This window comes from Mytilus edulis, chromosome 3 (assembly GCF_963676685.1).
Source record: "Mytilus edulis chromosome 3, xbMytEdul2.2, whole genome shotgun sequence".
NCBI classification, from domain to species: Eukaryota; Metazoa; Mollusca; class Bivalvia; order Mytilida; family Mytilidae; genus Mytilus; species Mytilus edulis.
In genome coordinates this window covers 6605374-6624812 of record NC_092346.1, presented here as the reverse complement: position 1 = coordinate 6624812, position 19439 = coordinate 6605374, and the positions used below count along the sequence as shown (strand labels likewise).

The 19439-nt window shown below is 31.4% G+C and overlaps 1 protein-coding gene across 1 annotated transcript; it reads right to left on the bottom strand.

The window, feature by feature from the left end:
* Positions 1-417: 417 nt before the first annotated feature.
* LOC139514141 (sphingosine-1-phosphate phosphatase 2-like) lies at positions 418-15722 on the bottom strand. Its single transcript, XM_071302917.1, has 4 exons — positions 14953-15722; positions 9895-9984; positions 4802-8110; positions 418-3973 (listed from the first exon to the last, which is right to left on the bottom strand). Exons 1-3 carry the CDS (start codon positions 15613-15615, stop codon positions 7535-7537), a joined length of 1329 nt encoding a protein of 442 aa, XP_071159018.1. The 5' UTR covers positions 15616-15722; the 3' UTR covers positions 418-3973; positions 4802-7534.
* Between the last annotated feature and the right edge of the window lie 3717 nt (positions 15723-19439).

Genomic DNA, 19439 nt, shown 5'->3' with positions numbered 1-19439 from the left:
TCTGTTTAAGTTTTATAAGAATCTTATAAGCTTTCCAACATGTAATAGGTTTTGGACTTTCAAATATTTCAGACTTCAGCATCACTGAAGTGAAAATTAAAAAAAAACTTGAAAATTGGTGTTTGCCTCTTATGAGCTAAGCATACAGCAATTAATGATAAGATTAAAGGTGGTTGAGGCTCAGTCATAACAACTCCACCTCGTAGGTTGCATGTCTTCTTACAGACTGTATTTTGTAAACTAGCATGTTAAAAATCTGGATGAGCGACAGCCTGGAGAGAACACTGATGCTGTCTGTTGGGTCAATATTTATATGACAATAACATGTTCTCATCAGGACATCAAATTCATCATCACTATCTTTCTACTTTTCTATCATATCTCATTCATGGCGAAAAGAATAATCAAGTAAGAAACAACGATATGAATTTTATTAACTTTGTTCACAGTAAAAACAAATACATTGCCAGTCACACATATCACAGCAAGAAGTATTGACATATCTTTCTTACTTCTTCAAGGCATTTTTACTACAAAGGATTTCTTATATATATACATAACCTCTCTATAGTGTCTGTTGTTCCTTATAGTATAATTTATTTAAATGAAACAATGTACAATAAATTTTAAATTATGAACTTTGACCAAGTCAAATAATATTTAAAAAGAAAATAATTGTGTTCTGATTTTAATACTAGGATGGTAAAGCTTAATGTTTATAGCATATTTTGATTGCCAATAATTACAAAAGTATCATTCAACCTTAAACTGTTTTTCATTAATATTTAAATCAACTTTTTTCTTTTTTTATTTTTCTTCTTGCCACTCTCTTTCAGGAACATCATCTATTTCACAATCATGCTATTCTCACCACAAAAATATCCAAAGGTTATTTGCCCATCATAGAGGGCACCTCTAGGATCTTAATCTCATCTTTTTTTCAAGATCTAATATTTCATTTTTATGTTCTTTGGTTTTTTCAATGCCGTCATGAAACCACACAATTCTAAAATTTAAAAAACGTCTCATTTTAACAACTTTATTACGCTTTTGAAATCAAAAAAAAAAATAATTGTCATTTAACTTTTGCCTTTCAAGCTATACATTATATAATAGACTTGTTTACACAGACATTTATCCTCCTTGCTTAGCAGAAAATTCAAAAACCTCCATTTGAAGACTAACATTTACAATTTAAAAGTAACTGGTTTACTTGCTTGATTGATTGATTTTTGGAGTTTAACACAATTTATTGCACTCTTGTCTATTATGGTGGGAAGATTTTATTAATGGAGGATGCTCGAGTACTGGTAGGCGACACCCAAACTTTCAGCAGGAAAATAGCCAATCAAAATTCATTAAGATATAGACATTTTATTTTGCTTTTCAAAATTTTACTGTTTATCCTGATCATGCATAATGCTGCATGTACCAAAAAAAAATTAAAAAAAAAAGAAATAACAGAAAAGAAATATGTTGATCTAAAACATATAAACCTATTTAGGATGTCCTTTTCCCTGTCAGTGTCCTGATTGACTTAAATATTGGGAGTTATATGTACTAATGTTGTATGTAAACAATGAAGGATAAGGTTCACATACTATTACCTAATAATTATTATCACCCAAAAATAATTCTATGTTTAAAATCCTGTCATAATAGGGTTCAGAAAGAAAGAAAAAATGATATTATGTTGAACTTAAATAAGGTCGAACTATTTATATCTAATTACTTGTTTACACAGTCATAATAGTTTAAAATGTCACTTAATAAATTCAATTTTTAGACTTTAAAAAAAAGGTTAAATATTAAAAACATAAAAACACAAAAAAATCCATTTATATTTCATTTAAAAACTATTTTACTTGGGTTTTATTCAAATTAAAAAATGAAAAGTAATGTCATTCAACAGTTAATTTTGTCATTCTTTCCAGATTTAATATTTTTTATAAATTGTTTAGCTTCTACCTTTAATTGCGGGTATTGCCGTGTCAACTTTTAAACCTAGAAATAATTTAGAACGGCCTTATCAATGTTAACTTCCTTTGTTGCACTTAAAACCGTAAAAAAATTATCTGATATCTACTTCCTGTGTTAGACTTTAATAATTCTAAATATAACAACTCATTTTCTTTTCATAAAAAAATTGACATAAACACAAGGTTATTTTGGGAATGAAAAATCAATGAGACATTTTTTGACAGAGACAAAAATAAATAAATGAATTAACCATATGAATTTGTACAATCATAAGCCTGAACAATATACAATGTAAAATTTACATACAATAGACTTTCACATACATATATAATAACTGGTCAAGATCATAACAAGCAAAAACACACTCAATATCAACTGGGTTTTCTTTCTTTGGGAAGAAGGAAATTCTTATAAAGAATGAAATTACTTCAATTTCTTTTAACATATAGTTGAAACTTGTTTTGTCAGGTCATACTCTCCTTGTCCCGCTGTAGTAATCTTTATACATTTGAACCTCAATCACATGGACATGTCAATTTTCTCTTGTCCCAAGGATGAACTTTATATATAGGTTTGACTTAAGTTGATCAATTGATAGTAATGAAAAGCTTCAAGCATTTTTTACTTTAAAATACTGGCAATAAACAAGGTATCAAACAAAGCAGATTTATCTATGAACTGCTTCTTTGGTTTTGTGATAGCCTGCTTAACTCAAGTGCAAGGAGGCTGTTGTTTGCAAACTTTGAGGATCACATTTAAGATTTTAAAATTAGCTATTTCTTTGCCAAAAACTTGGAGGCTTTAAAATAATGTGAACATGTTGGGTAACATTTTCTTCCAGTGGACCTTATATGCTCTTCATATACCCTGTAATTGGAAACAAAGGTTTTGATTGGAAATTACCATGTTACGATGTAACATGTGTACCTGGACAATAAGCATCTAACCGTAAAGCAAGCTTTTGTTTTCCCTCCCTTTTTCCTATCACAAACTCTCTGGCCTCCATTAACCTTGATGGCAGCCATCTTGTTAAGCTATTTATCAATCAAACATTTGAATGTATACTTGCTGAAACTGAAACATTCCCGTCTTACTTCATATATTTACATTTTGTATAGCAAAACAAACATGTAAAAAAGAAATCCATAAATAAGACATGGTTCAAAGCAAAAATTATTAATGATGAATTTATAATGAGTATCTTCTGACTGAAAGACTTTACATCAATATATTCTATAATATATGTATATGTTTTAATAGTTCATGTCTGTTATTTGTTCTTAAGTGAAAATTATTTCAAAGAATTAAAAATTGGGAGAGGTCTTTTTATATTTCATTCAACATGTTCAATAATGCCTTAAATCCATATATATATATATATGCATGTATAATTTCATGGAATAATACCTTTTTAAAATAAAATTCCAGTTCACTACTTGTTCATTATAACCTCTTCTTTAAAATCATTTATGAGAAACTTATCCTTCAACGCAAACAGGCGTCCCCAAAAAAAGTAATGTGTATTTATCAATTATTCACTTTTATGCTTGAAAAAAAAATTGTTCTTATTTTAAAATTTTACATCATTGATGAGTTAGAAAAAAATCAAGGAACTAATTTCACATGGCCTCAAAACACAATCTCTATAAGAAGCTTAATTCTTACGGAAAAGATACATCTAAGTCCGTCTACTAGCTCTTATTTCTCAGTAAATAATTAGTCAAATATAATCTTTTGTCCATTTATCACCTGACCTCATTAATACATAAAATCTCTATAAGGAGCTTATATGTTACATAAAAGATACAAGTCTAATTTGACCATACAACTATTGTTACACTGGCTCTTCTTTATCAAGAACAAATTGGTCGAATACAATCTTTTGTCCATGTTTCATGACACTTATCTATCAGGCAAATATATATGGTCCTAATTTTTATGTACACATGCATATCTATCATGTCTATAGGAATAATCACCGGAAGATCACAAACTGCATAATTATCTAATGAATATTTAGGAATATTCTGGGGATTCCTTCTTATTCCTATGATACCCTATTTTCACAGAAATGGAGGGTAAAAGGTGAACTATGAATTTAATTGATAAAGGACGTACACAATTTTTTTTAAAGGCTATATTTGCAAAATCAGGACATCAAACAAAATTTTCCTCAATCATGTCAATCCACTTTAAATTGGTTCTCCAAAAAAATTTCAGAGATTATCTGTGAAATTGTTCTTCAAGTCTGATTATTGCCTTTATCATCGTTATTCTAAATTAAATGGACTTTGTACCACAACTGGTGCAGATGAGGTAAAATTTCTTACAAATTTGAATATGAAACCCTTCTGTCGGGGTATAATATAAGTATCAAATGGTGCTAGACATTACGTCTAATACAATGTGCATTCTTTTCAGGGGATATCAATACACCTTATCGCTAATCCCGACTGACCCGGCCGCTTGAACTTTTAACGTCATACAACAATCACTCTTCCATTGTGGTGTCAGATATTTTGTTTTATGACGTCAAAATTTTACGGGAACCTTTGTGATATCCAGTAATGGCGGACAAATAGCGATAAGGTGTATTGTTAGTGGATTTCCCAGGTAAAGATAAACAACTTATAATGTGGATTCAGTATTTTTCATGAGATGCTTCTTTTTATGGCTCTTCTTTATCAAGAACAAATTGGTCGAATACAATCTTTTGTCCATGTTTCATGACACTTATCTATCAGGCAAATATATATGGTCCTAATTTTTATGTACACATGCATATCTATCATGTCTATAGGAATAATCACCGGAAGATCACAAACTGCATAATTATCTAATGAATATTTAGGAATTATGGACATGCAAAACATTTCTCTAATAGGTTTTATTAAATGTACTTATGAATGAGTTTTTACAATAATCAAATCAAAATTGTTTTAATCAGATTTCCGATGTTTCCAATAGACCTACTTTCTATTATCTATAACAATATAACACAGAAATATATCATGTCATGTTATATAACCTAAAGGTCAAAGGTGAGGCAAATACCTGTGTTGAATATCACCTGATCATAGCAAATCAAAGCTTACATACAAAGGTTCAAAGTTCAATAAGTTAAGTAATGACACCATGTGCAAAGTTTATAACAGTTTTGATTACAAAACTGGGTTACTAAAGTCAGCCCATAGTACCTCACCTGTTGTAACTTTTTATCAGTACATTGGGTGAATAAAACCAATTTAAAATCCAAGGTGACATTAACTTTTATGACAGAGATATTCAATATAATTTTTTTTTTATTTGAAAACAGAATGATCCATTTAATTTTGAAGGGGGTGCTTATAGCAATTTTACCTGATATTATGATTAAAGCATGACAAATGCATGATATTCAAATACATATAATGGCACCATTGTGCCAAGTAAATGGGTTGTATAGTTAATTATATATCTATTAGACAGCAACCAGACTAAAAAAATGTAAAATACATCTTACAGTTACTTGAGGAAAATATATTTTAATATTTAATTTAATGTGTTTTGTGTTAAATATATATGACCTTATAAGTACAAGCAACATAAAAAATAACTTATAAATGTTAATGCAGTTCTTTATTTTTTTTCAGGATTAAGCATGTGATCAAGTTTATGAGGTCATGGTACAAATGTACATGTATATAATACACAAATGAGAAACATTATATCACATTTATTGAACAAAATCTAAGTCAACAATTGACACATCTAGAAAAAGGACAGTGTGAAATATCAATTGCTATCAGAACAGAAGGAATGTAGTATAAAAATGGCTCACAAAATAATCAAATTTTTGAATAACCAGCATCTACCTCCAGATTTAATTAATTTTTGAAAATTTTATACCAGTATCTAGTTCTTCATGAATTTAAACATAAAAATTATCACAGTATATTACAGTTTGATACATGTGTATATTTATTTATGATTTTATATAAAATTTTCATAGTATTTGTGACAGTTTTGTACATGTATATATTGTTGAAAAAATTATCAAATCAAGCTACTTAGCATTGAAAGGAAGTATTCATTGAAAGAACGTTACCTTTACAAAGAAATTACTCAACTGTCTTATATAAGTTTATTAAATAACAGGAAGAAATTTAAAACAGTTTTTGTAATAATCTAAACTCAAAGTTCAGGTAGTACTATTTGAAGGTCTTTAAACCAGATCATTTTAAATTGATTAATATCACATAACTGTTCCAATTCATTGTACAAGCCAGGTAACCATGAACTTGTTGAGTATTACCAGGAAAATGATCTCTTTCTGTTTAACTTTGAAGACTTTTATGTTAGCTCTTTCATGTTGTTATTGTAAAACAGAAATTTCTTAAATGGAACTTTGAATTTGGGATTTCAATTTATTTTTAATTTTTTTATTTCATTACAGTACTTTTTCATGTTTGAAAAATAACTTATAATTATACAAAGTATCCCGTTATCATATATTCTAAAAATAAGTCTTTATTTATGAAAAATATGTTCAATGCTCTACTACACTTGTGTGTACTGTGTTGAGTATATACAATAATTTACAAAGGATCATTAACAGATACTTTGTATGAAATCCTTGATCTGATGAATTAAAATGAATTTAATTTTACTAGTCATAAATCCTATTAAAACATGACATGAATATACTGGCCTTGGGCATGCAGCATTTGAGTGTTTTCAACATAGAAAACTCCCTTTTAGCTCGTCCAAAATTTTTCAAAATGATAAATCACCATTTCAATTACTTGTTCTGGGGATTCCTTATTATTCCTATGATACCCTATTTTCACAGAAATGGAGGGTAAAAGGTGAACTATGAATTCAATTGATAAAGGACGTACACAATTTTTTTAAGGCTATATTTGCAAAACCAGGACATCAAAGAAAATTTTCTTCAATCATGTCAATCCACTTTAAATTGGTTCTCCAAAAAAATTTCAGAGATTATCTGTGAAATTGTACCTCAAGTCTGATTATTGTCTTTATCATCGTTATTCTAAATTAAATGGACTTTGTACCACAACTGGTGCAGATGAGGTAAAATTTCTTTAACAAATTTGAATATGAAACCCTTCTGTCAGGGTATAATATAAGTATCAAATGGTGCTAGCCATTACGTCTAATACAACATTTGTACAATGTGCATTCTTTTCAGGGGATATCAATTGTTAGTGGATTACCCAGGAAAAGCTAAACAACTTATAGTATGGATTTATTATTTATCATGAGAGTCCTCTTTTTATGGATTTTGCTGGTAAACATGATAAAGGTGAACCACTAAATTAATTTACTTTTAGCCACAATTGTAAATTTTCCTGAATCCACAAATAAATGAATCCACAGTTTGATCATTCCTATAAGGGTAGTCACAGTAGTCCAACATTAATCATGCATTAATATCAGGGCTCTAGATAATTATAAAACATTAAAAAATTAATGCAAATATATAAACAGCTAAGTCTACAAGTAAAAAATAAAAACACAAACTAATTGATTGCACTGTTTCAATACACATTTACATTTCTGTATAAAATGACATTCTCATTAAGCCCAAAGGCCGCAACAGATTAGGGACTATAAATATAGCGGCGAAACCCACACAAAAGTAGGCAACAAATTTTTGTGGTTTTTCCATGCCTATTTTCCTCTGTGTTTCTTCGTCTTTGCTATCTACATTATAATATAGACAGAATAGTTTGTGAGTGATTGGCTTGGCAACAGCCCTTGTAATGACTAGAACTAGGATACCTATTAAATGTCTGACTTCAGCTAAAGGTATCATTGAAATTATTGTAAATAGCGATGGTATATGATATGGTTTAGCCACCTCCGACGGGATCATAAAACCTAGTTGATAGTTCAACCATGTGGCAACCGCTATACCTGCTCCGATGCCGACCACTGTAGCCGTATCCCCCTTGGCTGTGTTCCAAATTGTTGCATTTGGGTATATGTACAATAAAAATATTTCTCCTCCCACCACAACTAGAGGGCTATACATGCTGGTAACCTGGAAATTATCCAGGGCTTCTACATATGGTAACATGAGTGGGATCAGGATTATTCCAATGGCTGCTCCAACAATGACATCCTGAAAACAAATACAAATGTTTACAGACTTTTAAATAGTCAAAAGTCAATGGTATGGCAATTGTGTATAATTGTAGAGAAAAATTCTAGGCATATTTTATATTAATACATGTAATATGGATCTTGTCTATATACCAGCTTTGATTATTTGGAATATCTTCTAATTCTCTCTTACTTCATTTGTATAAACTTCAAGATTAACCTGTATTATTAAAACAAAAGTGAAAACTTCGAAGGGTTAAATATTTCGCAGTGGTGTCTTGCCATGGCTTTTTTTGGACTTGTTTGTTTGGTTTTTGGCCTTGAATGTTTGTCCCTAATATTTTATTAACTGTGCATTTGCATTCAGATATCACAGATCAAATTTATTCGTTCATAATGTATTAATTTACGTTTTTTGATTGAGTTAAGCCTGACAATTGATATTTTATCGTGTGTTTTTCTATGTTGTGATGTTATGCTATTGTTTCAGAAAAAGGGAGAAGGTTTGGTACCATTAAACATGTTAAAAGGTTTAATCCCGCTGCAAATCTTTGCACCTGTCCTAAGTCAGGAATCTAATTTACAGTAGTTGTCGTCTGTTTATGTAGTTTATAAGTGTTTCTCGTTTATTTATATAGATAAGACTGTTGGTTTTCCCGTTTGAATGGTTTTACACTAGTAATTTTGGGGCCCTTTATAGCTTGTTGTTCGGTGTGAGCCAAGGCTCCGTGTTGAAGGCCGTACATTGACCTATAATGGTTTATTTTTTTAAATTGTTATTTGGATGGAGAGTTGTCTCATTGGCACTCACACCACATCTTCCTATCTATGTTAAATTGTTCAAAAATTATGCTAATTATTAAAGCCTCTCATGAACAAACACTAATCATTTCATGTATGTATAAAACGCCACACACAACTAGGGTCCTAAATCTACATTGGCACACTATATTCTTATGCTTTCACATGTATCCTATTACAATTATAAGGCAAACTATATGGTGTCATAAGGCAGTAACTTAACAACACCAACAAACCAAACAGACATGTGTTTGCATGTCTCAATGAAAATAATACCACATTTCCTTATTGGTGTTTTACACTACTTTTGAATATTTGGTGGTTTCTTATTGATGAGGGAAGCCAGAATGCAAGGAGAGAAAAAGTAACCCTAGGCTAGAAAACTACTCTATCTTGTTTGGAGTCATTCCCACCTGCCATGTTCAGGGTTGGAACTCACAAACACTGTGACAGAATATGTATAGAAGCTGCATATGATACATGTATGCACAGGTACTTTATGCTCTCTCACTGGCGAATTCCCAACTCATTCTTTTATTCATAAGGGAAAGTATGTTACTTTATTCTTCTTTTTAAACATATACAAAATTACACCATTATTATTAATTATTGCTGTCTAATAATTTTGGATTCCTAACACAATATTAATAATAATGAAAGGGGAGGGTTGACCACTCACATACATGTTTATCCCTGCAACATTCTTTATGTGCCAAAGACAGGAGCCTGTAGTTCAGCTGTTGTCATTGGTTTAGGTCCATCATATTTGTTTTTCATAAAATTAGTTTTCTCAGTTGAACATGTTGACTTGTTCTTTTTTTTTTCCTGTCAGGGCCTTTTATAGGCAACTATACCATATCGGAATTTTTCTGAAGGCCATACCGTTGCCTTTAATTGCCTACATCCACTTCATTTTAACTTTCAAATTGGTGGATAGTTGTCTCATTGACAATCATACCACAACTACTTATTTTATTACTTGTTATTTGACCAGAAACTTACCAAAACTGAATGCATTCCCAAATAAATTCTGCTCAGTCCACAAACTGTTGCCCAAAAAAATGCAACTATTAATGGAAGGGGGAAATCAAACTGAAAAAAAAACAACACATGCAATTAGATTATTTTTAACTTTTACAACTATGATAACATAAATTTATAAAACATTCAATTTCATATAAACACATTGTTTCTAACTAAACATACATGTACTCTACAGTTTTTGAGAAGTCAATATCACCTTAGAGTCTTTGACCTAATCAATGTTGTTTCCTATAGTTGTTTTTGTTTGAAATTTTCTATTTTTTGTGGAACTGTTGAAATTACTTGATAATATACTCTAAAATTTTGAAAATATTGTGTGCATTTATTATTGCGATTTTGTCATTTTAGAGTTAAAGGTGATTTTAATTTTACAAATTTGAGAAAAATCCTGTTTAATTCATACAAAATATTTGAAAATGCGAGTTTAAATTATTGTGTTTACAACTCTGACGCCATGCAACAATTTCTGAATTTACAGTATACCAGAGGTGAATTTAAAGGGGCTTAGGGGAAGTTCCCCTCCATCATGTCCATTATGAAGCTACATATATGGCATTTTTGCTAGCTAAGGGTTACGAACTTGATATATACCAAATTCAGTAAAAACTCCACATAAGCAAAATAGGGAACCCCTTTAGCTATAGAAACCTATCTAGCACAATTCAGGACCAATAATTAGTAAACACTGCATTTAGGGAATAGACAGAGAACTCTAGAGATCTCTACCGCTGCCCATCTGGCCCAGCTAATGACAAATACTGTCATGTAAAGTAGCAACAAGCATGTACATGTACATGTATGTATCTATCACTAATGTGCATGCCTCACCTACATACATGACATATGTAGTTTTAGGTGAATCTACCAACTCTGATACAACCTTATTTATAAAAAATATCATTATGGATGTGCATGAACAAATGTAGTAAAATAAGGGTTTGTATCGATCAGAGATAGTAAAATTACTTGAAACTAGGTGATTCATGTACATTCCCAAAATTGATAATGTGGTTTAAGCATAGAAAATTTAATATTTTAGGCTAAAATTGACAAAAACGATATTCACATCATGTACATGTACCCAATTCCAGAGCACCCAACTGCAAAAGCAGATTTATACATGTTCTTCTGTGGACTAAAATGTATTATCATGATTATAATTTCAATTTATATATATATATAATGTTATTATATACTCTAATAGAAGACTTTAATCCTTGACCCTGTTTGTAAATATTATGTTGTATATATATCATGATTAATTTTGTGTGAACAGAAGTTGGTCATCACCCACAGACAGCCTGATGATATCTATTTTTACATCCCAGCTCCTTTGTTCTAACAGGGGTGATCTGAGCCGGATCACCCCTACCAGATCACCCCAGTTTGAGTTTCTTTGTTATGCATGCTTTCCTTTGTTCTGTAACATTTTGGCGGGAATGTCAAATCCACTATAAAACTTATAATTAAACATACAACTACACGGAACAGTCTATCTATCAAAATTCACGTAGAAAAAATCCAGTGTATATGCTGGGATTCGAACTCAAGACCTTTAGCATATCAAGCCACGACACATACCACTAAACCAGGACGACTGGATACGAACTAATAGTAATTTGACATACTTAAAGGAAGCAATATCTTTTTCTAAGTGAGGCGAGTTGTCATACCTTTATTCAGTGGGGTTTTAACCTTTTTCGTTAATAAGTGAGTTTTCAGACTGATTGTTCAATTTAATTTTACACTTTTTCAAAAGTGGGGCGAGTCGGTAAACAAGAGTGGGGAGATTTTTTTTTATAAAGTGGCGATACAGTGTGGGCCAATTGGCAAGTGGGGCGAGTTGATATTGTTTGATATCTACTCATCGTGTTTTGGGGTCATAACGGGTATACATCATAAAGTAATATAGAAAGTATTTTTTAATGGTTGTGTGGCGTTCTAAACTAGATTTTATGAATTGTAAATGTTTTTTCGTCTAATCTAAAACAGCTGGGATGTAAAATAGTTATCCCACTCGGACTTGGTGTGTCAGTGTTAGATCACCCTCTGGCCTCCGGCCATCGGGGTGATCTTACACTGACACACCGCGTCCTTAAGGGATAACTATTAAATATACTCAAGTATCAATCAATTATTGAAAGTGGTTTATAACATGTTCAAATGGAAAATTAAATTAATTATGCTAACCTATATGTAAAATCTATATCAATTGTTTATATTGTTTGTATACACAGTTATATATACATTTGTACAAAATCTATGTCAACTGTCTACAGGTATAAAATATGTATATTAAGTGTCTGTAAACTAGGGTTCTACATTGGTTTCCTACTTTTTATTTCATTATCAAAAATTGTGTCAGTTGTAACACAAAAGAGAGGGTATGACCTGAATAAAATATTCATGCACTTCTTTTTTTCAAAGAAAGCAAATACATGTATAAAGAACCACCAAGGACAAAACATCGATATATTGTTATCAATAAAATTTGATCAATCATGGGTTTAAAATTCACCATATTGATCACAATGATAAAAATGCTAATACTGTCTGTGGCATTTAAATTATGTTGACATTATTTCACATTTAATTCCTAGTACTATTCATATGTTGTACTTATACAAGTGCATTGTATCATCCCCCATGTGGGTGTTTGAAATATTACTACTAATTTTTATGAATATTTTGTGACAAAGTTTTTCCTGAAGATTTTGTACTCTTACAGCATGCTACACTTCAGAGAGTTTATCCTTCACATTTAATGTTAGAACATGTATACCTAATATTGTTATGTATGGACATACCGATAACCCATGAAAGAAAATTTTCTACATGCATAACATGTGTGACTGCCTTACTTTCTTCATAATTCTTTGTTTGTTTGTCTTGCATTTAAAACTTGGGTCAGACCGTTCAGTATTTATTTTCCAGTTTTGAATTGAATTAACAAGCAATCTTTTACTTTGGTTTCTTTGAATATCAAAATAAGGAGATTTGTTGTGATTGCATTACAAATCAGAAAACTATATGTAATTTCCATTATTATAGGAAGAGGATGTTAAACCCTTTAGGTATAGTGGATGACAAAACTTTCTGTTATTTCCTCAACAAGTGGGAAATCTTGTTCTCCAGTCATGACAGTCAGTGTTCTGCTTTTTATTTAAGATTTTCTACAACAGTATATCAAAATAATGATGCAGGACTGTCATGACTGTTGATTCCTTATTTTTCATGGGATACCAATTTTTGGGGATTTGATGGGTCACAAGTCAACAAAGAATTTATGCATTTGAATTTTCAACAAAAATTAATCTTTTTTTTGAAGGCTTGAAGAAATTTTGAGCCATGAAATGAAATTTAAATATCTATAAATTAGATATTTAAGAAGATGACGTATGAGTGCCAACAAGACAACCTTCTATCCACATGATCCAGGTCACAATTTGTAAAAGTAAACCATTATAGGTCAAAGTTAAGTTTTCAACACGCAGCCTTGGCTCACAACTAACAGCAAGCTACAAAATGTATAAAGGGCTTAAAAAATTTACTAGTGTAAAACCATTCAAACTGGAAAACCAATGGTCTTATCCCATTCACTGAACAATCTTTAGTCTACATCATTGAACATGATTTATTAGTGCTATTTTTAAGAAACACTGAAAAACAAATGACTGAAGAAATCTTTCCTCAAACAATAATGAGACTCCAACATCATAAACATCATGATGGTCAAATCCAATCTAGGACCTGAGGACCATGGTTTTTTTACAGGCAACTTTGCATCTAATTTGACAGGTCTTTTAATTACAATGTTCATTTAGAAGACCTTTGAAAATGTTAAAAATCAAGAATAAGATCAGTACACATTGTAGTTGCCTTAAAATTGAGAATGGAAATGGAGAATGGGTCTAAGAAACAACATTAATCTGACCAAAGGCCCTAAAAAGGCCTTGAAAGCTACCAATGGGTCTTCAACACAGCAAGAAAATCCAACACCTTGAGCATGTTGAGTTGGGCTTCAGCTGGCCTCTAAACAAAATTTATATAAATGTACATGTACATGTAGTATGATTAATAACTTGTTTTCTGATACATACAATTTGTAACATGTATACATTTTGTAAATCTGCAACAGACATCATGGACATTGAGTAATTAAAAAATGAAACTGTAGCATACATGTACATATGTATGTTTTGACCTGTAATATTTAATTCATTACAAATTTATGTAAAGTACATGTATATTGTACATTTTGTACATGTAAGAACATGTACAAATGCTGGAGGTAATGTGTTTTTTAGCACGTTTTCTTTAGACATTTCAGCAACTTAAGAATCGACTCCATGACAATTGGTGAAAAGAAATTTCCACATCCTAGAAAAACACATTACAGTTGCAGTTGTAGGTTATGTATCAAGAAAAATAGACACTTCTCTGAAGACACCTATATATTATATATAAATCAGCAGCTCATAAAAACAAAATACTTGTACATGTACATGTACGTTGTAGCTACTTTTTTTTATACTAAGCCCACTTTTGGGCTTTTAGACCTTACCTACATGTAATGATATTGTTCACAAAGATGTGTTGCCTAATTGGTCTTTATATATATACATACTGATGCACAATGTATGTTTCATTGTACAAAAATGTAGTTGAATTGGTTCATAACGACATAATGTTAAGGAAATTCTAAACTAAAGTGCTGGCCATTTTATGATGTTCTGGGCTTTTACTCAATACATGCAATTAAGGTTGCTACATTTGTAAGTTACACATGTTTAAAGTATGCATAGCTACATTTTGTACATTTTTACCATGACCGATCTCGAGTTGTTTTTTATGAATGATTTACAACTTAATCATGTTAATCGGCAAAAACAACGTCATTGAACACGTTGAACGTTCTTCATGTTCTTACTGTAACCTAATAACATATGCATTGTGACATGCATGTAGGAAATTTATATAGGAAAGTGCACAAACTTGAAAGTTGTCTATAGTTACCTCATAATGTCTATGGCCAATAATAATTAGTCCAAAGGGAATTATAACCCCAACAGTCGCATGGGTTGACGGCATTCCATATTCTTCCAAGTATCTATTCTCTAACCTGGCACATGGTGGTGAAGATGGACGAGGCCATTCAATTATATCTTTTGCTGCTTGCCCTAAATACATTCCGGCGTTCCAAATAATGACCATTTGTCGCATTACTAAGCTGTTGAGATTCCATAAGCAGAATGTGAAAAATGTCAAATAAAAGAATTCATTTCCAAATCCTGCTCCCAATCGAAAAGTCCAATATAGAAATTTGCTATGCACAATATACTTGGTCTCTTGTTTATCCTCTGATTGTATACAGTCTTTTTGCACATTTTCCATGTGGTCAACATTATTTGAGTGTATAGAGCCATTTTGACTACAGTGTTCGTTATTAATGACACTATTGCTATTATTCTGAACAAACCCATTGGTTTTGGCAAGTCTTTGGTGTAAATCTCCATTGGGCACATGACTGTCATGAGATGAGGATGACAGGTAGTCAGACTCAGAATCCTTTTTTTCAGACTCAGTTCCAGGTAAAATTTCTATTTGACAAAATTTCTGAAAATTAGCCACAAGAGATGGGTTTTTCAGTCCTAATAAATATTTTATAACGGAACCCATTTTCACTTTGTAAATATATACTTCCCTTGCAGGAGTGTACAATGTAAACTGTGTGTAGGTCCCGATGTGACTAATCTTGACCCAAGCAACAGCGACAATTCATAAATATGGGAGATAACTCTGTTTGATAATCGGGGCATTCAATTTTACAGCGCGTTGTGCTCAGTTAGTGGTTCAATATTAATATGAATCTTTAACGATCTTTAACGTGTTAAACTCTTATCGATGATTTTATGTGCACAATAAAAAAGATATGTATTTCACAAACTAATTAGTTTTAAAACATACTTAAAGGGTTGAAAGGCTTTATACAATACAATACAATACAATATTTTTATTTTCCAAATTTATAGCTAAGATAACTTATTAGAGGGTGGTAAAGGGGGGGCACGAAAAAAACGTGAAATAAAACATAATTTCACGTTGAACGTGAAATAATTTCTGTAATGAACGTTGCACGAAAAATAAATACTTTTATTTGAACCTTTGGTGACTGAGTCACTGTCTTCTTGTATATATTAACTCTTTGTTTTACTTGATATTCCCGATTTAGTATACACATTTATGACATAATTGGTTTACGGCTTTTAAAAAATTATTTCTTGACGATCCCTGCCAAGTGTTTGAATTTTATTTGAAAAATACCGAGCACGCAAAATAAGACTTTAAAAATCACGATGCACGTAAAATTAAATAAGCAGAACACGTTGAACGTCAAATAAAAAAGTGAAAACACGTTGAACGTGAAATAAAAAACGACGATCACGTTGCACGAAAATAACCCTTTACCACCCTCTTATTAGGATATGATCTATGACCATCTATTAGCAGTATCTGACATATCTAACACATTAACGTGAGTGAATAGATGGTTATGGCAACAAATTACAGAAATACTACAATAACATATGCAGATATACATGTACATTGAAGATGTGACAGTGGATAATTATGAGAAGAAAATGTATAAAAATAAAAGAAAAATATATAATTTAGATTCCTGCAGTAATAATAATTATTTAAAAAAAAACATACAGTTGTGACTATGGAATTAAAACAACCTTCAGAGTCAAGTGCATGTGACTAACAATTTAAAGCAGGGGCATTTTTTTATTTGAAATCTGATGACGTCAAATTAATTAAATTTGCTTTCTTTTTAATGATAAATACCCTATTAAAACCACATATATCCTATATGGAAAATAATTTGTCAAGTTAGTCTCAGATTTGTTGGAAATTGTCCTTTATCACTTTAACTATTGCAGACGACAACTACAGTTACCTTGACAAAAAATACAACCGAATTTTGCCGAGACCGATCACCGCGGATGTGTATTTCCATGAGAAACACGACAGGTGACATATGTGGAGCATGTTCTGCTCACCATTCCGTAGCGCCTGACACGACCCCTGTTTTTTAAGAGCTGTTCGTGTTGGCTTAGCTTTAGTATTGTTTTTCAATTGTGTGTGTGTGTGTTTTGGTTTTAGTTTTCTTAATGTCGGTTTTGTTTACAACCTGAAAAGTCTTGTGTATCCTTTGTCATGCTAAATGTGCTTGTATCTAAAAATTTCACAATCGGTCAGGTTTTAAGATTAGAAAATGTAAATGACCGATGGTTTAAAGGACAAGGTTCACTTTAGGCCTAGTAAGGCTTGGAATTTCAACTTTATCAGAATATTTCAAAGTGGCTAGAATTTGGTTCTAAAATGGACCTATTTCAAACTGAGCCCTACTTCTTGGTTTAATAAATATCTTCGTAAGAACGTTCGTGTCTTCAAAATCAGCACATTTGTTTTAGATCTTGTCAAAATACTATAATGTTGTGCATTTTTCTAACCTAAACGCTCGAGAAAACCCTTAAATGTCGCAACCTAGGATCCAAAATGTTTCATAACCAAAAGTTGTCAATGATGATATTGAATCCATAGAAACCCAAACTTTCTAGATCATGAGTGACGGCCAAAGTAAATTATGCTAAAAACTGTTAAGAGTTATACAAAATTTGACCAAACGTTCCAACGCAAACAATGCATACGTAAGGAGTAAATACTTCGTCATTTCTAATTTGATGTGACAAAATTTTGTCTTCATGATAATATCACTTGTGGATTTTTATTTATATTTTGACTTGCTCATGTTAATGGGTTTGTCTTTTGGTATCATGATTTTCTTCTATGACACCGTCAGTTTGTCTAGGACTTATTAGTGTCCGTTTGATATCTTCCTCCTTTCCTTTTTTCTGCTATTCTGCACATACCATGTTAACATTACAAACCACGTAATTTCTAATATCACGAAAATTCAAATCGTTTCTTACAAAACAATCCTAAAAGTTTTCAAGATCAAATCATATCAATGAATTGATATAATTTCAGGGCGTTATTATGTTTACCATGTTTTCAGACTGAAACTCCGCCTCTCTATTGTCGCCATGTGTCAATCCGTAGAGCTCCTACACAAAAGTTCAAAATACACATTGCATTAAAATTTGCTTGAAGTGAACCTTTTCGACTATTATGTTAGGTCATATCATAATGCACTCAAAAGGGTGAAATATTCTTGTCACTGATACTTCCTTTATTGGGTCATGTTTTATACTTTTAGATTCAAGATTAAAATGCTTTATAAACGTCAGATCTGAAGTCAATGATGTTGGCATGTATCTGGATCTTCTCCTTCTGTCATTGCTTGTTTGATTTAATCTTAAGGGAACTTCTGCACAAATCAATATGCATCGTTACATATAAAAAAATGCAAGTAACTAGGAATCAAATTGGGGAGACCTAATTTACAGTTTTTGTGAACAAACTAAGTTAGAAATGACCACCACGAAGGAACATAGATAGAGCCATACAAATAGTACATTCACGCAGATACTATCACTCATATTAAAATCACATCAGGCAGAAATGTGTGATCATGTACCCAATGTGTTCCTCTCCTTATTTTAAGATTTTGCTGCTAACCAAATTCAAAGTTGTCGAACATATCTATCAGAATCATTTGGTAACAAATGCAATTGTTATATCATCCACTATTACAAAAATGAACATTGTAACTAAATATTATATTCACCACACTGCTATTGAGTATTTGGAACAGGCTGACTGTCACTGAGCAAACCAGTTTAAAAAAAAACCTATGGGGGAAATAGAGAACTCTTTTAGTCAGAACACACTGTCAAACATCTTACCATACTATACACACTGATTTGTGTCCACACTTGTCAATATGAAAACGGCATACATTTTATTTCATTTTTTGTTTGAAATGATACTTTCGGAGTTTAATTAAATATAATATGACTATAAACATCTTAAGACACTTTTAAAAGTTCATTGCAATCTTATTTAAAAATGCATGTATTTTATATCAAAAATATATTAGAATTTGCGAACGGTGCAACACGTTTTGACCACTGGTTGTACATAACTAAAATTACAATTTTAGTCGGGGGGATTGACAACATCGTGAATTGACCACACTAACCCCAAACAACAACAAAGAGCACATGACATAGCCGTCAAAATAACGATGCAAGAATCCACGATTTCTAACATACCAGTAGGCTAAGCATATTGCTGTCAATAGATGTAAGCTATCTCTTGCGACCCAGGCAGGTCCTAAATGAGTGAGTTCTTCATCAAAGGATCTTTGGTCTAATGAATAAAAAGATGTAGTGTTTGTGATGTCGTCGTCTTTTTTCATCATGTCATGGAACTGAAATATCACTGATTCACACTAATTTGCACACATCTGAAATCTAATCTTATACATATTATCTATATTATATATAAACGGGTTGTAATGGAAAGATGGAAAA